Source organism: Carcharhinus amblyrhynchos, chromosome 1, assembly GCF_965287045.1.
Source record: "Carcharhinus amblyrhynchos chromosome 1, sCarAmb.v2.hapA, whole genome shotgun sequence".
Classification (NCBI taxonomy): Eukaryota; Metazoa; Chordata; class Chondrichthyes; order Carcharhiniformes; family Carcharhinidae; genus Carcharhinus; species Carcharhinus amblyrhynchos.
The window spans coordinates 113,646,440-113,671,774 of NC_137324.1; the positions used below are offsets into that span (position 1 = coordinate 113,646,440).

The 25,335-nt window shown below is 38.9% G+C and overlaps 1 protein-coding gene across 5 annotated transcripts in view; it reads right to left on the reverse strand.

The window, feature by feature from the left end:
• Nucleotides 1–25,335, reverse strand: part of bmp2k (BMP2 inducible kinase) — an 81,551-nt gene that overhangs the window by 18,612 nt on the left and 37,604 nt on the right. For all 5 annotated transcript variants that reach the window (XM_080191261.1, XM_080191251.1, XM_080191241.1 and 2 more), the window contains 8 exons: nt 20,383–20,488; nt 19,404–19,546; nt 18,978–19,099; nt 11,981–12,062; nt 8,468–8,600; nt 7,295–7,398; nt 5,099–5,178; nt 2,580–2,740 (listed from right to left, as the gene is read on the reverse strand). In XM_080191261.1, the coding sequence (XP_080047387.1) occupies nt 2,580–2,740; nt 5,099–5,178; nt 7,295–7,398; nt 8,468–8,600; nt 11,981–12,062; nt 18,978–19,099; nt 19,404–19,546; nt 20,383–20,488 (931 nt within the window). The remainder of the gene's footprint in view (nt 1–2,579; nt 2,741–5,098; nt 5,179–7,294; nt 7,399–8,467; nt 8,601–11,980; nt 12,063–18,977; nt 19,100–19,403; nt 19,547–20,382; nt 20,489–25,335) is intronic.

The following is a 25,335-nucleotide window of genomic DNA, read 5'->3' on the forward strand; positions in this document are numbered from 1 at the left end:
CCACATTAAACTCCATTTGCCAAGTTTTCGCCCAGACACCCAATTCAGCAATATCCCACTGCAGAATCACAATATTTTCATCACAACATACCCTTCCATCTCTCTTTGGATCTTGGGCAAATTTGAAAACCTTACGTTCTGTTCCTTTCTCCAGGTCTTCACCGTAAATAGGTAACATTTGCAGGCCAACAACTGATCCCTGCAGTACTCCATTAGTTATATCTTTCAACTCTGATAAGGATCCATTTATTTAAAAACTCTTTTCTACATGAGAGATTGATCAATAAGCTGAACTCCCCCACCTCCAACTTGAATATCCTAATTTTCCAAGCAACTGAACCCTCATCCCCACTCTTCAATCTCTGCTGCGCTCCTTGTGCTCTTTTCCCCTATGTAATCACCAGTCTCCTCATGCTCTTTTATCTTGTCTCTGCCACTTTCCGAACGCTCTTTTATGGTAAGTGTCAAGAAAGCTAAAGTCCAGCTAGTTAAACCAAAGCAATGAAAGGAAGCTTCCAAGAAGCCTGCAGTTAAAGGTACTGGGACAGAGAATGGTTCAGTAAAGACTGGCAGACCTGAGAAGAAAGCTGAGAAGTCAGAAAGAGCTCAGACATCGTTTTCCGGTTTGGGAGATATTATTATAGTTTGGGATTCATATTTGAAATAATCATGATAATCAGTGTCTGGAGCTCTGAGTTGGTGCAAGTCTTTGAAGGAGGTGTAAAACCTAAAACTGAAACTTTGATGGGAGCAGTGGAGAGAAAGAATTGTCTAAAAAAAAAAGAATTGTTTTTGAAAGTGGAATTTGAAATCACTTGTGTGGTAGCTGGAGTTCAGTGAGACAAGGTGATTCATGGTATAAGAATCATATGGGGGGGACTTTGAATCACAGTGACTACCTCTGAACTTTCTCCTCAAAGCAGTAGAACCAACTTGGCAGTGCAAATCTGTGCCCAGGGCAGTGCCAGGTCATGTCCCTCTCACCCACGGGCTATCCTCATCTTTATGTCCGCAATGGGATCCCCATGACTGATTCATATCTGAGTGAAACCGTTGATGACATACTGTCGCGGTTTGAATGTACAGCAGGGGGTCAATATCTGGTGGAGGTGGGGGGGTATTTAATATTTAACTATATTAAAATGAATGTAAATCAGGTTTACATCCGTTGCTGGCATGAACACGAATACGTTGCTGACAAAAATCAGAAGTTGCGATCTCGCCATTGAGATCCATGACTTCTGGGGTTTCACCGAATCTTGAGCTCCCGCCACCATTCCAGCGGACAGTGAATGCAGGCTCGAGACCACCCCCGATATCTCTAAATAGTGAGATTAATAGCAAAAAAGAATATGTGAAGGAAGCAAAGAAACTTTTTTCTTCACCCGAAACATTTTTGACTAATGGGAGGGTAAATCCCAGTGGATTAACTTTTGTATAAACTTTACGCTTGGTAAAAACTGGACAGATTACTAGACCCCTAACATCACACCCATCTGCGGCTCTGAAAACATTTTTTTTGACTTCTTGTTTATGAGATTAAATCTGTTGATGTGAAAATAAATTCAGGTAACATCAAGTATCTGGCCCCAAAGTGCACAATCATTTCATCATGATCTCACAGCAATTTTGGCAGGAGTCTTATGGTGGGGTCTGAGATAAACCAGCTGTGAAGAGACATATTGACTCAAAACGTCAACTCTGTTTCTCTTTCCACAGATGTTGTCAAACCTGCTAAATTTATATAGCATTTCTGTTTTTAATTTCAGAATAACCAAGTTTTGGCCTTCAGTCAGAAGCTGGGGTTTTCTGGCTCTGCCATGGCAGGTGCAATGAGGCAGCCCAAAAATCTGGGAAGATTCCACCCAGCAAATCAGATTACCCCATTACATGTGTCCAGTTTGTAAGATGAGGCAGTGTCTTCCCGCATTCTGAGGCCCTGTTTTTTCAGCCCTCGTTGGGATCCAGAATAGGCCAGGTTAGATTAGAAGGTACCATAATGGCAGGGGTGAAAATGGAGCTCACCTAGGAGGTCCAGGAACATGCTAAGACTACGTCTTATATTTTTTAAATGGTCCGTTATAGAAGAGATTTCAGGCATAGCTCTCAGCTTCTTCAGTTTGTAAGGATCCTGAATGTGCCTCCAACAGCCACTTGGCATTGCAAGACAAATTTGGGAACCTTCCTTGCCCGCAAAACGCCCAAGGTCAGAAGCAGAGGCATATCTAGAAGCTCAGGATGTGTTCCCATGTGATTTTCAGAAGCCTTGTCAATTATGGTTGGCTTCATTTACCAAAGGTCATTAATTTGTCTAATTTATAGATATGCCATATTGCCTTCCTAGACATAATACAAATCTCCACAAGGCCTCACTGGATTTAAACCATAAGACAAATTTCCTCAGAATAGTGTCTTCCCTCCAGGAATGTAAATCATGCATCTTCACTGGAGTGCCAAAATAATAAAATGTATATGTGCCATAGAACCAGAGGCAAAATATTCACAAATAAAAAAATCCATGCTACTTCCAATTACGAGTCACCAAATTTGTTAAAATTGGAATCTAATTTTTCAGTTACCTTTTTGTCCAGGATTTCCACAACCAGTTGTGATTACCCTTTTCACTGGAGTTACTGTGTTCTGAATTGGTAAAACACCTGTATTTACAGCACTGGTGTTAGCTTTTGGTCTTCTTCTTGGGGCTATTGATGTCTCCGTTGGTCCTACTGCCTCACTTAACCTGTGGAAATTAATATTATGGATACAAATAAGCTTCTAGTTATGAACTGTTTTCAGAATTTTTTGAAACCCAAGAGAATCAGCTTTCAAAACAAGTTTAGCAAATAATAAATCCCCAACTGATCAGAACTTGCACTAACAATATGTTTGAAAAACTTACTGCGTGCAAAGAACACAATTAGAAGTTCAACTAAGCTAGTACAAGCTTCTATTAAATGCCTGTACAGTTCTCGTTATGATCTCAATAAGTGTTGGGCGGACTTGAAACGGGAAGAGTTTCAGACCTCTCTTTTGGGTATGTTTACTCCCCTTGCCCTCGGCTTTCAATTCCACCAGAGAGGCCAAGTCAACTGCTCCCCATTCATGGGGAGGATGTCTATTCCTCACCGGTGAGAACCTTTTCTGGCGAGGTCATAAAGGCAGCGAGCTCGGATTTAGCACCAGGCTTGCTAAGCAGATGTTAAACAGCATTTAAATAAATTTAAATACATTAACCAGCCTCTCACCCATTTCCAGCGAGAATTTGACTGTGCCGGAAATCCAACGTTCGTAAAGTGGCGCCAGTTACGCTAATCGTTTTACGCCCCACTTTACCACTACAGTGCGCCCGAAAACGGGTGCAATGGGGTGATAAAATCGCTCAAGTGGTTTTTTTTTCAGGAACACAGAGAAAGCCACAATGTTCACAGCTTGAATCAAAAGAATTTTATTACACAAAATCAAGAACATGAATATTCATTACTACACTCTGTCTTAAATAGTAATGTTAATTGTATTAAAAGCACAACAAATACAATTATTTGCTCTCTAAACCCAATTTTCCTTTTGTACTCAGACTTGCATCCCAATAAACTCAAGGCAGATACTTATTTGGAATTGGAAGATTAACCACCTTGCCTGATTACACTTCAAAAAGTACACAAGTATTCAATTTTCTTGGACTTCCACTTATTTCTGACAAGGTTTCCCCTTCATATCTCCTCCAACTGTCCTTTTGTTGCAGACTCCCAATTCAACATCTCCATGGTGAGCAGCCCCACATCAAGAAAGCACTGCCGGGCTCATTAACCGGGGAGAGTGGGATTTCATCCCTTCAACAGGGCTGAAATCTCACCCTCTGGAGCTGCCAACCAATCTGGTTGGTTGGGACCTCGAATGGTTCCAGTAGTATCAGGAAGGCATTAGCATCAGCTGTGGGGACTGCAGCTAAAGTAGGAACCCAAGGCCTTGGATCCCCAAATCAGGTAAATCTAGGGCTTTGTAACAGAAGAACAGGGGCAGTTGTGGTGGGAAAAGAGGGTGGGTTTAAGAGAGGGAATGGCCACTTTAATCTGTTGAGGTTAAAAATCGGATTTCTGGCCCACGCTGCTGTTCCTTCCCACATATGCCTCCATCTCTTCAATCTCTCCCCCACCCACCCTCTGCTATCTTTTGTTCCCCCCTTCCAGCTCTTTCACCCTCCCCAATCTATATGCCCTCACCCTACCCTGTTCTCTCTCAGTCACACCTCCGCACATGTCTGGAGGCAAGAAGGGAATAGATACAGTGTCAGCAGCAGATGAACTGAGACAGGGGACATTATAGAAGTACAAATTTGTGGTCTTAGTGATGGTGTAAATATGCAGTTGGGAAGCTCATCCTGGAGTTACATAGAACACCAAAATTGTTAACAGTCTGGCAAACACATCATGGCATGGAAAGAGTATTAGATCGAAAGACTTGATAACAAGCCCAACAGAACCTTAACCAGTCATTTTAATATGGCTGGAAGGCTGTCAAATTCTGCGCCTAAACACTGTGTTATGGGAATGAATTCCAGGACAAGAAGAAATTTGTTGAACAACACAAAGAAAATAGGTAACAACAAATAATAATTTCATAGTTTTTACTTCACAACTAGCTATAATTCAAGATGACCTATACACATTAAAGTCAAAGTCAACTTCTTTTGAAAATATATTCATGTTCAAAACATGGGACTGGAATTAATTTGCTGATAGGTCTGTTTTTCACCATTTATCTTTCCCCAACACAATGCAAATTTCCACTTGGGTAGCAAGCCACAAGTTCCCTGACATTTGAACTGTAGGCAATTTGTGTATATTGGATACTCCACAGTAATTTTCATCATAAACGGATTATTAAAATACAACCTTCACATACTCAAACTGCTAGGATGGACAAAAATTGCATATAATCAAGACACCATAACTATCATCTGTAACGCAAGTAAGAGATTGAATGTATCCTCATTGCCCCAACTTATCGTAAAAGTGAATCTGATTAAACTGTTATAAATACCGATGAGATCAGGAATCTTTTCAGCTGTTGACAGTCCTGAATGATTTACCAAGATTACCTTGCTTTTGTTTGACTCTTCTTGGCAGCTGCCTCACTGACAGTCATGGGTTCAGGAAGTACAGTTGGGATAGGAACATTCTACAAAACAGAATTACAAAACATTTAATAACAAACTTTTCTTAAAGTCCTTTTGAGCCACAAAAAGCAATGTAGCATTCTGTTAATGATACAGGAGAGCATGAGTGAAAACACTCAAGGAGATTGGAGGTGCCTATTGCAATTAATAAAGAATTGAGTGCAAGAATGTAGCGAATGGTAGCACCCAAGGATCTGTACGGAAATCTCAGCTTTTCATTACATTGTATCAGCACTTAATTGAAGGAATAGCAACTAGCATACTGTAAGTATGCTGATAATACTAAGTTAGGTGGCACAGTAGTGTAGATGAGAAGAGAAAGTCGCAAATGAAGTTGCAAGCAGTTGGAGCTTAGTAAGGGGGAAAAAGTGTGAAGTCATCCATTCTGGACCAAAGGAAGGTAAATTGAGTAGTTTCTAAATGGTGAGATGCTAGAAACAGTGGAGGGGCACAGATTTAGGGAAATACAAAAAAAAAATTTAAAGGCTAACGTAATGTTATTATTTATCATGAGGCGGTTGTAAAATAAAAGGAATGGAGGATAAACTACAGTTGTAAAAAACTTTGACTATTCTGCATCTGGTGCAGTACATTTAGTTCTGGGTTTCAAACCTCAAAAAGAATAGGCCAGCCTTAGAGAGAGTGCAATGCAGATTCACCAGAATAATACTGAAGCTAAAAGAAATAAATTAAAAGCGGATTCAGATGTAATGGCTGAGAGTGCTTCTTCACATGCAGTGAAAGTTTGAAAGTCTCTCCTTTTCACAGTCATTCCCACACCCAAAAAAGCCCTTCAATTTCAAAACTGAGATTTTTGCTCAGGCAGTTGGATAAATTAGTTAAAATACAGGTCAGCCATTATCTGAGTGAATGGCAGAGTAGACTTGACAAATTGAGTCCTCTTTTTAGGTTCCCAAATGTGAAAGCTTTGGCCCATGATGCACTCTGAAAGGCTTAAGGGTAAAATTCTCTAGTCCCTTTGTCAATGCTGGACAGAGATGTTCTGGGCAACTCTGGGATAAATCCACCACTTGGGAAGGTATACTGTTGACAGAAAGTCCTAGCTTCAACCCCTTCAAGCCTTTGGCTGCAGTCACAATTTCAATATTGGGACTTTTGAATGTAGATGAGCAGCCTGAATCCATTCTGAAGAGTGAGCAGGTAGTAAAGGAAAATTTTTTTAGTGCAGTGAGTCAGGAGATTCAAGCAGTGTCCAATGCACGGGATCTGCGCTGGTGCCCTGACCCGATAGCATCTCCCAGTGCCAGATTTCCAGGGGCGTCAGACTGGGGGAGAGCCGTATGAATTATTCAAATCCCCATTTTGATATAATTTAAATACAGTTAGCGGAGTCCCGGGCCTGCTAGCCTCTTTCCCAATACTCCCCAGCCCACCAGGAGTATTTCATTCCAGCAGGGTTGACTTTCGGAAAATTGGCAGCCCGACCCCGCTAGAGTGGAGGAGGGAAATCGCACCCCCCGCCCCCCAAGAGCACCAGGTGCCAGGGTGCCCCCTTGGCATTAGCAACTTAACTGTGGCAGCCTGGGCTCCCTAGCACTGCCCAAGGGGCAAATTGACAATGACCAGGGCACCTTGGCACTGCCCATCAGGCAACGGACAGTGCCATAGGGGTCAGGCCTCCAGAGGTGATCTGTGGGGATAGAGGGTCCTGCTGCCACTCTACAGAGAAGATCTGTGGGGGTGGAAGTCCAGCAATTGGGGTGGGGGCAGGGAATCCACATTTGGCCCTTGCATGCATAGGCGGCCAGCTATCAGGCCACTGGGCCATGGGTGGGGTGCAGGGATCATGGGGCTGGCCAGCCATTGAGCTGGCCAGCAATCTCAGCACTGACAGATTAGCGCATGCGCAGTGAGCCGCTCAACACTAAGCTGCCAGCCTCTCCAGTGCGTCTATGTCCCATCCACTGAATTTCAGTATGATTCACACTGAGGTAATCTATAGCGCACAAAAGTGTGGGAGATTCACAATTTAACCAGCTGGTAAACTTTCAAATAAACAATGTTTGTTCAGGTAATGGCATGTAGACAAAAGACAAACCACATTTTTAAATCAACTGTCAACGAATGAATACACCATAAAAAAAAACATACACTTACATATATATTTGGCAGGGGACATTCCTTTCCAGCCAATTTAAAAGCAAAATTTGAAACTTGGTAAATGTCAGGTCTATTGTCTGGAGCTGGTTCAAGCATGTAGCCTTTAAATACAAAAGACAATTTTAAAAATGTACAAATGAAATGCATAGAATAATAATTTAGAGTATTAATACTTCTGCAACAAATCTTCCGTTATACACCTGACAAATAAAAATGGAGAAAGTTTGTGCTTTAAACAACAATTTAATGCAAACTACAGATTTGTAAAACACTGCTTCAAAAGAAATGGCAATCAAATGGCAAAATGTACCAGTCAGGTCAATTTTGCAGATTCTAAACAAGCACAAAAGCCAAAACCTAATCAAGATCTTAATTTTTTTACATTCTTTGCACAGTGTTTTTGTTGCATACTTTGCAATGTTTCTAGTAATATTTTATCAGATACATCTTTGCAATTTATAATCTCACGTGTGACTTTTCTAACTCAAATTTACTATTTGAAAGATCTCATCTTGAACGGACAGAAAAAAAACATGTTCTCACGATCCTTAATTGTTTTTAAACTTTTCTCTGGATAGTTAAGTAAAAATACAAATTTGTGCTCCTTGTACTGTCCTTCACTTACAAGTGCTGGGTAGTCTCTGAGTATTCCTGCTTGAAAACTTTTTCAGTACAAGTTGGAACTATTATCATTTCTATTCGCCACAGTCAAATGGCAGTAATGATACTTAGCCACTCATGATTTTCAGTGCTTGAAATAGACCATTATATTTTGGTTCTGAGAGTATTACACCTAAACTCTTTGTCATGTATTACATCATTGTTCTTTAATGATGTACAACTCAGCATGAATGGAACATTAAGCAGGAGGGTGGGAGTTGGGGGGAGATACTTTTGCACATAATTGAGTAGTGTATCTTTGTACATTTAAATGCATGTTGGTTCCATTTCAATTTGTCAGAAAAGCATGCATTTTTCTAACAACATACTAGATTTCAGTTTCTTTGGGTACGTTTTCTCAAACTGGGCCAAGCTCTGCCCAGTTCAGAAAAACGTCAATGGGAAAAGCGTGTGAATAATTGATTTCTAAAATATCAGTGTGTTTAAAACCACACTAACGCAATTATTTGGAGCCCACAGCAACTTTCTAAAAAAAATTGGTGTACATACGTATTAGGCAGTGCAATTTCTGAGAATATTTCGAGCTGTCAGGCACAGTAAAGCTTCCATCACAGATTGCAACTTGACTCTCTCCAAAGGGTAGAGTGAAGAAACAAAGTTTGTACAGCAGACATCCAAGAGCCTAAACAAAGTAATTGGCTATTTTAAGCAGATATTTTTGATCAAATGCTTTTTAAATAAAATTCAACAATCAATGCAAATTCAACAGGAAACTATTATACTGCTATAATAAAAGATTTTATGTAAAACTTCTGCATCAAATTAGTTTACAGCTCATTAATTCATGGCAAACCACAGATTCACTACCTTGGGAGGAGGGGAGAGAGAGACTAGAATAGCATTTTTAATTAGATCTGAAACAAAAGGTGATAAAATAAAATTGTGTATCATAGATATCTAATGGTTCAACAATCCTTTCACATGTAAAGATGATTTGCCATTAACCAAAATTTTAAACAACAGCAAACTGATAAACAAAAGTATACTAAAGGATTGCTGGATTTTATTTGTTTCCTTCATCTTAGCCACAGGCCAACCACAATTGGCAAAACACCCATTATCTCAACTTACTTTCAGAGAAGAAAAGCATTTTTATTCACTTACAAGTATTTACTTGCTTTTGTTTTTAAGAGGAGAGACAGCTTACATGCATATGTAAACCCAGTAACCTCCCTCAATAGAAAAGCAATCAGTTGGCTTCTCTACCACAAACACGCAAGTCGTTATTGGAGATGTATCGTTCAACGATTGTATAAAAGCGAATGACTAGAACATTGTAATGGCATAACAATTTTAATTTGACATATTGCCAATGTAAAGACATTTGCTACAAAGCAAGGATCTGCTTAAATCTTTTGCTAAGACTGCTTCTTTTGAAGATGGTTAAGTATTCTATACATTCTTAAAAAATATTAGCTGGTACTTTCCAATTGTTCAAGCCAGTGGAATTCTTTGGTCCCACCAGAAGCGCATGCCCACCCTCAGGTTTTCTGGCTTCAATAGGAAATCCTATTAACAGCAGCGGGATCAGAGAGAATCCCACCACCAGCAAATGGCACACCACCGAGAAACAAGTAGCTGGAAAGCCTGGAGAAACCCACCCATTGTTTCCACTCATGTTCATTTTTAAAAGAAAATCTGATGACAGAATGTTACTTGCTAAATTGCTGAAAATGTTGAACAGTTCTTCAAGCTGAAGAAATCTTCTGTGAAGCACGCATAGGAAAATAAATATCCAATTCTGAAAGCAATTAAGTGTAAAAGTTTAACCTTACTCCATTTCAAATATGAGGCCTAAGTTTGTATTATAGAAATAAATTGCCATACAGGAATTAGATACGCATGATCCAACATGAATTGTCCTTGGTTTAGATAATTACAGAACAAGTGCTGTAGTCTGAACAAAAATAATTCAGGTAACAGATTTTATTTTGTGCTAATAATTATAATTAATAAAAGGTAAATGCTAAATGCAGTTCCCATAATGCAGGAAATTTAAAACAAAAAATTCAGTTAAGAGTCAATGAACAGTTACAAGCATCTATTGCTAGAAGTGCCAAACAGATGAACCAGCCTGGCTACTTCCTCAAGTCCCTAACATCGTAGATGTCAACCTTCAGCCAATTTGATCTATTTGACTGATATCAAGAAATGGCTGAGCGAAGAATATGGGCCCTGACAATGTCCACTTATGCTCCAGAACTAGCCACACCTAGCTTCCAATACAACTATTACACTTGCATCCAACTGACGAAAAATAAAACTCGAAACATTAACTCTGGTCTAGTTCCACAGATACAGTCAGACTTGAGATTTTCCAGCATTTTCTGTTTTCGGTTCAGGTTCCAGTATGCACAGTAATTTGCTTTCATGACAATATGGAATATTGCCCAAGTATATCCTGTGCATCAAAAGTTGAACAAATCCAAACCAGCCAATTAATTATCGCTCCACTGGTCTACTCTCAATCATCAATAAAGTGATGGAAGATGTCGCTGATAACAGAAAGGCGATACTTATAATTTGCTCACTGATGCTTAATTTAGGCTCCATCAGAACCACAACTTTGAAATTTGTTTGAATAGCTATACCATTACTTATTTGTCCCAGAGATGACAGATTTCAAACAAAAGAATGATTGGCAACTTCTGAAAAAAAGATTGTCATTGGAAGAGATATAATTTAAGCTGATTCTCATAAATATAAAGAAAATGATGGAAGCTACCCAAAATTTTTAAAAATGTATTCCAGGTGAGAGGCACTCCTTATTGAAGCTAAGTTTTACAAATCTGCCGTTATCAAGAATTGTGTCAGGTACTAGAAATCTGCCAGCTTGCATTAAAAAATTGTCTCCAAAAGCATGTGATCAACAAAATATCGTAGTATCTTTGAGCAAACTGTGAAGCAGATCCCAACATTACAAAGATTTAATTCACAAAAAAAAAACAATTCTGCGATTTATTTTGTTAAAAAAAAATCATTTAATTAGGTAACATTCATATCATCACAACACCTCTACAGTTTTAATTCTGAGCATGTATTTGTGGTTGATCACAAGAAGGGACAGACATAAGGGCAGGAGCATGAAAGTAAGAAAATTAAAAGAAAGTAGAGAGAAGAAAAAGAATGAGAAGGACAGAAACAGAAAAAAGGGAGGCAAACAGAAATTGGACAGAAGATAGAACATGTATTTTTGTCTGTAATGCCAAAGAAATTAACTAGTTTAGCATCAAACCATTTTGATCTGACACTGACTTGGTGTTAGAATTGCACACTAGTTATGAAAGTTGCTTGCAACTCTGCAATATGCAAATTACTAGATGAAAAAACATTGTACCACTTGGGGGCAGTGCTGATCTTTGTAAATAACAAAGCACATTTGTGCCAAAAAGTGGAATGGGATACTCAAAAAAGTATCTCATCTTCAGCTAAAAAAAAGTTTTCACATAGAATAACTAGTGAGCACTTAAGCATTACATTCCCCACATGTGCCACAAAATAGTACATACAACACTTATGCCAGCTGGTTCTATTATACTTCTCCAATGCGTTAACCAGAGTAGCAGTGAGCACCAGCTTGTTGTTTCCATTAACGACGGTGAGATGCCAGCACTGGACTGGGGTAAACACAGTAAACTGGCTTTCAAAAGCTAGTGGCTTTTGCTACCAAATAAACCTGTTGGACTTTAACCTGGTGTTGTGAGACTTCTTACTGTTTCCGTTACCACCAGATCATACTTCTCTCCAGACTCCTCCATCCTCACCCTGAACTCACTCACATTTTTCCTCAGAAACTTGAGCTTGGAGAGAACCCAAGACCAATTTCCTGCTCTGAGCAACTTCTGTCCACCAAACAACTGATCCCCTAGTTTTCCTTCTTGGCAAAATGGCCTGTTTTCAACTACACAAGCTGCAACTGCTAGGGTGCAGCACCTTGTTCACAATTGTCTTACAAAACCAAGTACTTCTGAAGTCCTGAGATATGTTGAAAGTTTTGCTCACCCATATATCAGCCTTTGTCGTGATTGAGTTTCCTCCATAAAGATTAATCATTTCAGGGGCTCTGTAGGACAACGTTGTATACCTAAAAAGAAAAACTCAAATGTTCACTTCTGTGCAATCCTGTCCAACTGTATTTTTGTGACAGTTCATTTAAACAGTTGTTAAATTTGTTGCATTTGTATCAGTTACATCATCAAAACTTAGGCCAAACCACTTTCAGCTGCTTCATCAATGACCTTCTGTCCATCATAAGGTCAGGAGGAGGATGTTTACTGACGATTGCACCATTCACAACTCCTCGGATACTGAAGCAATCTGTGTCCAAAAGCAGCAAGACCTGGACAATTTTCAGGCTTGGGCTCAAGAGTGGCAAGTAACATTTGCACCACACAAGTGTCAGGCAATGATCATCTCCAAGAATCTAATCATCACCCCTTTACATTCAATAGCATAACCATTGCTTAATCCCCCACTATCAACATCGTGGGAGTTACCATTTACCAGAAGTGGCAATGGACTAACCACATAAATGGTTACGAGATCAGGTCAGAGGCCACATCCCACCGCTCCCCCCCCCCCGCCCCCCCCCCAAAAAAGCTTGCCGCCATCTACATAAGTCAGGGCTGTGATGGAATACTCTGCACTTGCCAGAATGAGTGTAGCTCCAATAACATTCAAGATCCTTGACATCATCCAGGAATAAGCAGACCACTTGATGGGCACCCCCATCCACAAACGTTCACTCCCTCCACCACCAACTTAGTGGCAGCAGTGTGTACCTTCAAGGCCCAATGCAGGAACTCATTAAGGCTCCCTCGACAGCACCTTCTATATCAACGATGACTACCATATAGGATAGCAGATACATGGGAACACCACCTCCTGGAAGTTCCCCACCAAGTCACTCAACATCCTGATATGGAAATATATTGCTGTTCCTTCACTGTTGAAGAGTCAAAAATCTGTGAATGTAGGCTGTAGGAGTCCAAGAAAGCAGTTCACAATCATTTCTCAAGGACAATTAGAGATGGATAACAAATGCTTGCCTAACCAATGACAGCCACATCCCATGAATGAATAATAAAAATAATGCACTTATTAAAAGAATATAATTAATATGGTTCATTCAAGAATAGTTTCTTTCGAGAAAGTAGCACAAAAGTGACAAAGAAAATGTTTAGGGCTTTGGACCACGTAGAGAAAACTCCAGTTGATTCAGAAATAATTCTAATCCCTAAATACCATTAGAATAAAAGCGAAATGCTGAAGATGTTGGAAATCTGAAATATAAACAGAAAATACAGGAAAAGCGGGTCTAGTGGCATCTTTGGAGCGAGAAACAAAGTTAACATTTTGAGTCCGTGTGACTGTTCTTTCAAGGTGAAGAGGTGTAGAAGTATGATAGATTATATAGTTGGAAAGGGAGGGTGCAGCAGAATAGAAGATTAGGGGTAGGTGGGAGCTAAGGAAAGATTGACAAAGATGCCATGGACACAAGACAAAGGGAGTATTAATGGTAGTATTAAAGACTAAAGAAGATACTGATTGTGGTAGAAAAGGTAAGGCAGCAGAACGCGCTAACACTGAACAAAGCTCAGTGAAAGCAAAACTAAAGAACACATCTCAGTTCTCACTTCTTAGGGCAAAAGTCCTTGCCCCACTTAATGGATCATTTCACCTGCCTCCGGTCATCTTTTCCTTCCACCTAGATTCCTCCCTCTGGCCCCCCATCTGCTCCTGACCTTTCCACTGAGAGAGGAAGCGAGTTCAGTGGGCAGGAACAAATTATTATGATGGATCTACCACGGAATTGCTCTTTGTGGATTTTGGGGAAGAGACAGAAGTGGGTCATGTGGGGTTGGGGAATTATGAGGTTGGAGAAGTAGGAGGTTGGAAGCTGTGAAAGGAAAATCTCCAGGGGAGATGAGGTCAGTGACAATCTTGAAAACAATGGTTTGACGTTCGGTGACAGTTAAGGGGGAGGTAGGTGAAAGTGTCTCAGAGTTGCCGCTCAACCTCTGCAAGATAAAGATCAGTAGTCAGTAGATCTGTTAACAAAGTCAAGGTTGGACTTGTGAGAATGAAGTGCAGCAAGTTCAGAAGGAGATAGGTTGGAGTGGGTAAGGAACAAAGAAATCAGGATGGCGGAGGTCAAAGCAACCGTTCTCAATAAAAAGGGCAAGGGCAGTAGGAAGGGGTCCAGGTATAGGGAGGAAACAAAAGGCGGGTGAATGGATCCACTGAATGAGGGAGGACTCCTGTTAAAAGATGAGCACAGAGATTAAGAGAGTTCTGCAACAAGGGTTAAATTATGCATATTAATTAGCAATATCGCATCTACAACTTTACTTTGTGTCACTACTGCTATCAAATGAGTGAATATTGGTGGATAAGAAAATCCAAAACTGATAACTTGATATTAGAGTTGTTACATTCGCAGCTGATGTTACTATTTGACTGTACGATTCCAGACAGGAACCTTAGCTCAAACGACTAACTTTTACTTTTTGTTTTAAGAAAATCTGAATGAACACAGTCACAGGACTGCCAATTAGCTTTTAAACAACAGAAAAATTAATACAATACTCCTCCACTCCTTCTTACCTTCACAAATGTACACTGATGTAAAGGGTAACATGGGTACAAACTATATTTTATGTTATAATGATCTTAATAAACACACAGACCCTTTAAGCCCATAGGCTAACTGAGGTTAGACAACCGAGGGAGATATGTCATTCAATCAATCTTTTGTGGGTTTCTCATCAAATTCCCCTCAGATAATGGTCATGCAAGTGATTCCAAACTCCACTGAAAAAATATGCTTTCATACAATGCTTTCCTTCTGCTATTTCAGCAAGGATCTGCCTCCACATTTCCCAACTCTCCCTTCAGTATTCTTTTGTCTTGGATTGCCATATGCATCCAAACCTCTACACAAAAACTTAGGTATTTAGTCCTCAACAGAATAGAATTGTTTCCAAAGGCTGGAGATATGGACAACATACTTTATGCCTTACAACAGCTTCCAATCTCTAGTTGTTCTCCAGCTAATGTCACTATCTGGCCTTTCCAGCTCTGCCTTTAACTTCAGTTGCCAATACCCAGTTCCAAATCTTGTTCCTCCAACTTCAAACTCCCAGGAAACTTCTCTTCATTCTCTAGTTGCCAGAACTAATTGTCCTTTTATTCCTCTGGAGCTTATTTTCATGCCTTTACTCCATTTGTAGAGCTTCCTTGCACATAGCAGAGCTGAGAGCTGTTCATTCTCTAGCTTTGTAGCTCCAACCACTGATTTGGGAATTTTAAATTGAACCAATGTATTTTCCACTTAAGATACCTCTGGTTGCTATGCAACATCTCATTCTTTCTTCAAGACTGCATTTACTTTTCACATTGTAAACTCTCTTTTCAGCACAATAGAAACATTTTGACTTAAAACCAAAAACTCCTATACATGCAAACACCTTTGTCTAACATGAATCATACATTTTCCTACACAGAAAAATTAAATTAAACCCACTTAAATCTAAACTGGATTTATAACATCCATCAACACAAATATATATCACTTTACAATCCCTCTCCTTTCTGATCGGGTTACACAAACATTTACTGGCATTTTCTTCAAGCACCACCTCCTGATAAAAACCTTGTCAAATTTTGACCTTTGTTTCGGTCCTCCCAAATATCTGGCCTGACCTTTCTTGGAGTGGCACTCAGAGTCAGACTGCCACCCTGTTCCTAGTTTCTTACTTCAAATTCAGTTGATTCTTTCTCATCTAATCTTCTGACTCTGGCCAGGCAAGAAAGATGTAGGGCAATGTGCTCCTGCAGCCCTCAGTCCAGGGTTAGATTTTCTGATAAGGAAGCCACACCCCTTTTTTAAAAATAAACAGCAATAGCTGCCATGAAGCAGGTATATTTAAAAGTCTAGACACTTTCAGAAGCCATGGAGAAGGTAGATTTGTAAAGTAAAAAGCTGGAAAGGGCAGGAGGTGGTCATGGTGGTGGTGGTGTCAACCATGGGGGAAGACAGAGGAGGCTCAATACTACAGTTAGTAGTGGTTTAATTCTAACTTTTCCTGGGTAATTATTACTATAAGACAGTTGGCACCATCCAAAGTTTAATGCACACTTCCAGATGGTTCCAATTGCAGGCCTATTGTCCAATGGAAGTTTTAATCGAGTAAAATAATTTTCTGGGCAATTGCCCAGAAATCTGGGACTTCAGGATCAGTTCGCAGAGTAGTTTTCTGGGTATTCCCAGTTACAATGCCCTGGGGCCTGGAGATTACAGATCTACATTTGTCAGAAAATGGGTGACCAGTTTTTAGACCACTGTCCAACTTCTGCTCAAATGTATGTCCCAATGGAGATCAGAATTGTGCCAAAATTATCCATGCAAAATTCACTAATTCCTTGGCAGTATAGCACTAGCAATGTAGCAACAAAATTGTTTGAGAAATTGTTAATTATTTGTTAATAACACACGGTGCAAGTTGTTTTTGAAAACAATAAAACGTGAAGAGTTCAAATGCAGTACCTACATTTTCGGAAGTCTCCCGCAGCTAAAACATATACTTATTTTAGCCATGCGAAAATTTATAGTTATTTGCAGTATCAATGCTTTTCCACTAAACATCATTTATACGTGTTCTATATTTATGGTACATAATGCCCAGTGACAACATTTGTTGAAAAAGTAAATAGTTTAAGATGATGGTTTCAAACATTTTAATCCTTGCAGCAAAGAATGAATAGTTCAAAATTACCAAGGTTTTTCATTTAGTCAACATGATTATGGCAAGATGGGATATTACATACACCAAGTATATGTAAGCTGGAACTGATGAACCAAAGGAGATGCTCCACACAGATTTTCCACTCCTCAAAAAATTCACTCAAAAATGCTTCAGGGCTATCAGTTAAGTATAAATTATGTTTTCCAGACTGATACCATATATACTAATGTAAAAGTCAATCTCATTTAAAAATAAAACCTATGACTTTTGGTCTAAAGCAATTTTTCATATAACTCGTGTAAAAGATGACCTTAGTTTTACAGGAATCAAACTGCATTGTGATTAATTACTTATCAGTAATTATTGCTGTTAATTAATCTAAAGGCACAAGCAGAAACCTTTAGATTTTCCCTCCACCAACTTTAAAGGCAATCTCCTAGCCAATCAACAAGTTGTGTACTGCATGATCTATTACAATGGTTTCAAGAAAAAGTAACAAGTACACAACTTAATTTAAACTGGAGCAAAAAAGTTGCAGTATGGATCAATAGTCACATTATTGCATACAAAACAATCCAACTTTAAGCACTCAAGAGAAATTAAGACATAGCACTTCAGAATTCAAGGCCAGTTCCAGGCACTAGATTTGTGAAAATTACAAAGAAAAATGTTTGCTCATTTAGGTATTGTTCATATCCTATTTGTCAATGATATAGAAAGCGATGTAAAATCAACCAACATTAACATGGCAAGTTAATGTTGTTCAGCCTTTGCATGTGTATATAAATAAACCTCTCAAAGGAAGTATCCAAAAGATAGGGACAATTAGATGCTGGAAGGTAAGATATCATTCAATAAAGGCAGAAATGCAAGAAATTACCCCAGCAACCATGTACCAATAGATCATGAAAATGTGGAAAGAATTTGATCCCAATATTGCTCATTTCTAAAATCTGGAATATCAAATGCACTCAATGATAACATGGACAATTACTTCAGGGACAATGATACTGGAGTTAGCAGTATCTGCCTACAATGATTATGAAGATGACAAGGAAGATCCTTATGATAACATTACATAATCAAGGCTGTTTGGATGAATTGTCAGGGAATTCAGATAGTGATCAGCTTGATTTCAAAGGATTTTAATGTGAAGTGTTAGAACATAAGAACATAAGAAATAGGAGCAGGAGTAGGCCATCTGGCCCTTCGAGCCTGCCCCGCCATTCAATAAGATCATGGCTGATCTGTCGTGGCTCAGTTCCACTTTCCCGCCTTCTCCCCATAACCCTTAATCCCCTCTCTTATCAAAAACCCATCAACCCGCTTCTTAAAAATATTTAGCGAGGCAGCCTCCACCACTTCAACGGGCAGAGAATTCCAGAGATTCACCACCCTTTGAGTGAAGAAGTTCCTCCTCAACTCCGTTCTAAACCGCCCCCCCTTTATCTTGAGGCTGTGCCCCCTAGTCCTACTGTCTTTTTTGAGCGGGAAGAGTCTCTCCACCTCTATCATCATCTATCCTATTCATCCCATTCACAGTGTTAGCTGTATTTATATTTTTTCAGATTAAATGTATATTGCCTGTGATTTTATTAAAATAAAATAAATATTGGCACATTTGCAGAAATTCCTTAATGTTGTTGATTTTTACTTTCGAGCCAAAATCAAGTATGCATGTTGATCCCTCAAAAAATATTAACTGTCTAAAATATTTTGGATGAAAATAAAATGGTCTCAAAAATTTGACTTTTCCATGAGTATTTCCATGTTATTACTATGCAAAACTACTTTGTTCATAGAGAAAGTGAACAGTTATTTAAGAAGGTATTCCCGCATCTTTCCTCAGGCCAAGGAAAGTGCTAAGTTGATGCAATTTGCACAGTTCACATTGTAAAATCATTAGAAGTGTACAAAGTCAACTTTGGCATCTAAACTAAGAACAAGTAGAGTTAAAAATGATATATATGTAGGCAGTCAAAAACAAATTACTGGTAACAGTGTTATGCTAAGAGTGTTGGAATGTTACTAAATTGAAAAACAATGTGCAAAGATTGTACAGACAAAATAAATGGAGCAATGACATAGGAAGATAACTGTGGAAGCTAGCTGCAAGAGGAGCAAAGGACAAGAATATCTGGATTCAGTCATCCTTACTTTGATCAACAGCAAAATACTATGGCAGCTTTCAGAATACTGAAAAATCAACCACAAATAAAACTTTCAAATAAGAATTCAACAAAACATCTTACTTCTTGATTTCATCCTCCACAGAACTGACACCATGTACTTGAGGATTGAGAATTTTGTGAGTTGCACTTCCAAAATCACACAGTACATAGTTTCCATTATCATTTAACAAAATATTTTCAACCTAAAAAATAAGATTGAAAGACAAGAAACTATTACAAAGTGACCACTGTTATTACAAGTAAATGTAATTCAAAGAGACAAACTGACAAGACCAGCTCAATTGTCAAAATGGATCTACCTTGTACTATTATAACATGAAAATATCTTCTTTCTATCTCCTATAACTTAGTGCAGATTGACAGGATAATTGTACAGCCAACATTCAAAACATAGCAGATGGATTAGAACTTTGCACTATTATCTGTGAAACTCAATAGTATTGCAAAAATATACAACAAATACTTCTACTTCACAATGATTCTTACCTTGAGATCCCTATGAATAATTGGGGTTTTGCACTGATGCAGCCTTGCAACTGCCTCACAGGTATCACAGAAAATTTGCAGAACTTCTATTTCAGAAAAACCTGTCTGTAGCCTCTGGTTCATTTTATTCACCACTTGTCCCGCTGTCAAATAAAGACCATGAAATGGTTTCTGCTTATGCTAAAACTAGTAGTTCCAATTTCAGAACAAAGAATCAAACATGTATACATGTAACGCACATAACTGCAGCATGGAAAGCTCTTTAGATGACCAAAAATTGCTGCATGGTAGTTGAATTTTAATTATTTAAGCACATCGATTATCATGTAAAATTCCTTTGCACTGAAGTCATAAGTTGGGAAATTTTCCCAATTCTGAAATGCTTGATTCTGACACCAGAATGAACTAAACTGGAAAGTATTTAATTTCCAATACTGGCACACTTTACTGAGCACAAGATTGCAATAAAATGGTAGTGTTTACTTAAGTGTCAAGGGCTGTATTTTACACAAAAAACATTATTTCTGTCCCAACTTCATTGAGCTTGTACAGTTCTCTAGCTTGTAGGTCCAAGCTAGTTAGGAGGTCTGACAATTCATCAAGTTTGAACATTAGTTTAAAAAAAAGTCAGTACATTAATTTGATGTTTACTTGCACTATTAAAAGTAGTGGCAACCCAAACAAAAATCCATGAGATTCTTAGGTTGTGGAGTCACATGGTTTCATGAGGTAGTTCAGTTCAAAGGGCACACCTAAAGTAACTGAAGAAAAATATAGTGAAACTCATAATTTGAGTGCATCATGAAGCTATTTCACAGACAGGCAGCTTAATAACTGCAAAATTCTGCAAATGCTGAAAATCTGAAAAACAGAAAATGCTGGATGAATTCAGCAGGTCTGGCCACACCTATGGACAGAAACAGAATGAGTGTTTTGAGTCTAAGAGAGCCTTCTGCAGAACTTAAAATAACACACTTACCTCGACAATATTCCATTAAAATAAGCACTTCCCAAACATTATCACTGATTGACGTAATGCCACAATCCAAGTAACCGACAATATTTTTATGCCCTGAGAGTTCTTTCTGAAAGAAAAACATAATAGGGTTAGTTACAGAAACATATTGGACCGTAACTTCCTTGGACTGACAATCAATGTCTGATTGCTACACCGGTGGGGCACAAGTCTGGGTCTTTACTATAGTTATTCAATATGGTAACCAAGAAGTTACAAGAAGTTTTAACTATCATCAGCTTTTCTAGGTAACCACATAGCTGAAACAATACAATGTTTGTGATTTAAACTGTATTTTCAGCTGGTTCCTAGCACAAAGTAATTGCCGAGAACTCTGCATTTCTGGGCAACTGCCATGCAAGTTGTTACCTGGGAAGTTGGGGGGCTGCCCAAAAAAAGCTTGTGCTTCTTTTGGGTAGCCCCCTCCACTCAAATTACACACTGGAAAGCTCAGAAGTTACAGACCATTGTATAGTGTTCATCCATGTTAATCATAGAGTCATAGATGTTTATAGCATAGAAACAGGCCCTTCGGCCCAACTTGTCCATGCTGCCCTTTCTTTTTTTTAAATCTTATATGCCAGTGGTTAATACTTTTTGCAGTACACACGGGCAAGCATAACAGATTAATATTCTTCTCATGACAACTGACACCATGGCTCAAAATCTAGCATAAAATGATAAGCTAACCTTTCTTTGATCTGTTTAAAGCTCTTTAATAAGGTCAGTTTGGCTACACTAACTCTGCCTATTAGTGACCACAGCATTACATGCTAATAATCTCATTTAAAGACTTAAAATGGTAAATGTGATAAATGAAAAATACCATAATAGTGCCAAAAGAAATACTATTTAAAATTGGAATGGATAACACGGTACTTCACCTTACATATGTTCAGTGCTAGATTTGATTGTATATTTTACACTGAAAAAATGTCAAAGGTATTCCATTCTCCAGCAATGTGACTCAAATTTTAGAGTGCTAAAGTAAACAAAAAATATGAATTTGAAATTTAGTACAGCACTACATCGGCACAGAAATCAATGAAGTGACAAATTGGATTTTTTTCTTCACTGTTCAAATAATCTTATTTTTGTGTGTGACTTGTATTACTGGAAATACAAATTGAAAAAGCATCATCATGGGATAATTGGTCAGCTCCAATGGTTTAACACCTTGCATTGCATTAAAATTCCAGCAACCTCTTAGCCTATGGGTAACGTACAGTGTGTAAGAGATAAAGTTCTGATATATTTTGGCAATCTCTTGTCTGTTAAATAGGGACAAGCTAAAGTGAATTTGTCCTCTTGATCATTGGATTAGAATAAAAACATTACACAAATGAGTGAATTTGACACTGGAGAAATTTATGAAGTATGCACTTATTTGATCCGATTCCAGAACCAGAGGTAACTACATGAGACTCAGATCCTACTCTGAAACTGGCCCATTTTAACACATTAGAATGTGAGACTGAGCTCATTGTCTCTAACACCTAAAATCTGGTTTTGTGTTAGAGAACGACAATGAAAATGTAGCCCAAAGGCAGGCTATTTAGCCCAACAAACCTATGGCAGTGTTTCTGCTTCACACAGCCCTTCTATTTCATTTTACCCTAGCAACAAATGCTTCTATTCTTTTTCCCCTCCTATGCTCACCAACTTCCCTAACTGCATTTATTCTATTCGCCTTAACCACTCCCTTTGGCAGCAAGTTCCACATTCTAATCAGTTTCTCAATAAAGAGGCTTCATCTGTCAGTTAAATAAGAGGGGATGGCTCAGGAACTTCAGCTATCATGACATAGACAATCCAATGAGGCACCTTAAAAGAATGGCAGGCTGGGCATTAGATCTGTTCTATAAAAGGAACCTATGGACTCGAAACATTAACTCTGTTTCTTGCGACAGACCTGCTAAGTTTATCCAGAATTTTCTGTTTTATTGCAGATTTCCAGCATCCACAGTATTTTCCTTTCATTACATCTGTCAGTTCTGATCAGTCTTCTGCCCTGGACACTTCTGTATCCATTGAAGTTTAGAAGAGTGAGAGATGATCTTATTGAAATATATAAAATCTTGTGGGGGACTTTACAGGGTGGATGCTGAAAAGATATTTTCCCTTATGGGAGAGACTGGAATTAGAAAGCACAGTTTACAAAGGGGTCTCCTTTTACAACAGAGATGTTGAGAATGAAGTAAGCCAAATGTCTGTGGAAAAAAACTTGGTTAAGAGTGACCATTGTATAGTAAGGTTTAGATTACTAACAGAGAAATGCAAGGAACAATCTAGAGTAGAATGTCTTAATTGGAAGGGGGATTTATGTCAATGATTCAGGAAGTGATCTAGCCAGGTTAAAATAAAACTAAAGATTGACAGGAAAAATTGTAACAGAATAATGAGTGAACTTTAAAGAAATGTTTCTAGCAATACTAGGCAATTTCCAAGAGGAGTGAAAGATAAGAGGACCAAAATCAGGGCTCTCTGGATGAAGATGATGATAAAAAATTTGAACAAACAAAAAAAAGTATGATGCACATTGGGTGAATTAGTCAAGTGAGACCCAAACCAAATGCAGTTACTTGTGTGGGGAAGTCAAAAGGAAAATAAGATTTCCCAAGAGAGAACATGAAAACAGAAAAGCAGTTAACATAAAAAAGAATTTGAAAATCTTCTAGCAGCATGTAAATACTAAGACAGTGAGAGGTGAGGTGAGGCTAATTAGGGACAAATAAAGTTGATAACTATGCAGAGGTGTAGGAGAGGACACAGAGTCAAAATAGACATATTGAGAACCAAGTTAATTCAGGAGATCCACCACAAAAGGTACATTATGACTGATAATTGAATTGCTTTTTGGATGAAATGACAAAAAAAATTATGGTGAAGATATGGATGTTGTCTATGTAGAATTTAAGAAAGTGTTCAACTAAGGATCATATAAAAGGTTGGTTAACAAAACTGAAGGATTTGGAATAGGAGGGTTAGTGGCAACTTCAAATTAAAAAATTGCTTAAGGATAGAAAACAGCAGTCCAGTAAATGTTTGTTTTCAAATGTCGGATGGTAGGCAGTGATGTTTCCCATGCTTAGAGATAAACGATTTGGACACTGGAATAGAGTAAAATTTTCAACATTTGCAGATGATACCAAAATCGGAGGTGTAGCAGACAGTAAGAATGAAAGCAACTGACTGCAATAGGACACAAAATGGCTAGCAGAGTAGGGAGATAACTGGCAGGTGGAATTTAATATAGACAAGTGTGAGGTGAAGCACTTTGGCAGAAGGGATAAGGAGGTAAGAAAAACAAAGGCAAAGTTCTAAAGAACTTGCAAGGACAAATTGACCTGGGGGTTCATGTGCATAGACCTTTGAAGATGGTAGGACAGAGAGGTTAGCAAATAAAATGGGATCTGGATTTCAGGGGTGAAGGTATGGCCCAGGACTCCCCCAAAAAAATTCTAAGTGCGGAATCTGCGTAAAAGCTGGAGTAACTCCCGCTGTCCTTTAAGCAGGATTTTAAAAATGAATGCCCCACACATTATGTGCAGAGTGTCTCAGGGAGATTCATACTGAAAATCGAGGGATTGGGACAATTCCCGCTGAAGAGGCTAGCAGCATAGAGCCGAGCAGACACTGCATACGCGCCGACCTGTCATGGCAGAGATTGGCACATGTGCAGTAGATCCACAAGTTGGCCTCCTGATAGCTGGACAGCTCAATCATGGCCAGCTCTGCTACCCGCCTCCCCCCGCCTAAATTGCTGCAGCTCCAAACCTCCAGCTCCCAAATCTCTCTGGGCCAACTGATGATATTAAAGTTAAGATTTTAATATTCAAATCAGGTCCACACCAGAACTCTTCCATTTGTCAAAAATGGAAACTATGGTGTCCAGCAGGGAGCCCGCTAAATGGCCTCCGCTGATGTCTCCCAGCCCAGAGAATCACCCCCATGGAGTACAAGAAATTTAAGCCCCCAAAAGAGAAAATGCTGGAAAATTTCAGCAGGTCTGGCAGCATCTATAAGGAGAGAAAAGAGCTGATGTTGTGTCCAGGCGACCCTTTGTCAAAGCTCCCTTGTGCTATGTCAAAGCACACTTATGCCACACTTGTATGAAGCTCTGGTTAGGCCTGGAGTAATGTATCCAGTTCTGGTCTCCACATTTAAGGAAGGGTGTGAAGGTCCTTTAAGAGTGCACGGGGGATTTACCAGAATGGTTCCAGAGATGAAAGATTTTAGCTACAAGGTTAGTTTGGAAAAGCTGAGGTTTTTCTGCTTAGAGCACAAGATTCAGGGGAGATTGAATAGTGGTGTACATGTTAAAAGACACAGAGCAAAGCTGTTTTCGTTAGCTGGTGGTACAAGGATCAGGAGACGCAGATTTACTGTTTTGAGTAATAAATGCAAGGGTGATGTGAAGAAGAGCTTTTTACCCAGCAAGTAGAAATGACCTGAAATTCTGCCTACAAGGATGGCAAAAGAGACTATAAGTGGGATTTTTGGGCTACACTTGCCCCAAGACCAGAAAATCCCATCCAACATCAACAAACCTTCCCATGGTCCACCTCTTGCCTGCTACAATTCCAGGTGGAACAGGAAAATTCACTCCATGAATAATTTCTAAAGGAAATTGCTTGAGGAACTGAGGGAAGTATCTCGATAGGGCTGTAGGTATAGTTCAGGGGAATGGGACTGAGTGGCAGAGGGCCATTACGGATTTGATTAACTGAATTTCCTTCAACTGCATCATAATGACCAAGACTCCAACAAAGATTTGATTAGTTTCATTTTAAAATTCTGCTCATTAACCTTGATACCAAAATTTTACTAAGAATCTCATAAAAAGTCTAAAGAGATTTTGTAAAAATGGAGATTTGAAAGTAGCCTTCTAGAATTCATTACACATTACATTTCTAA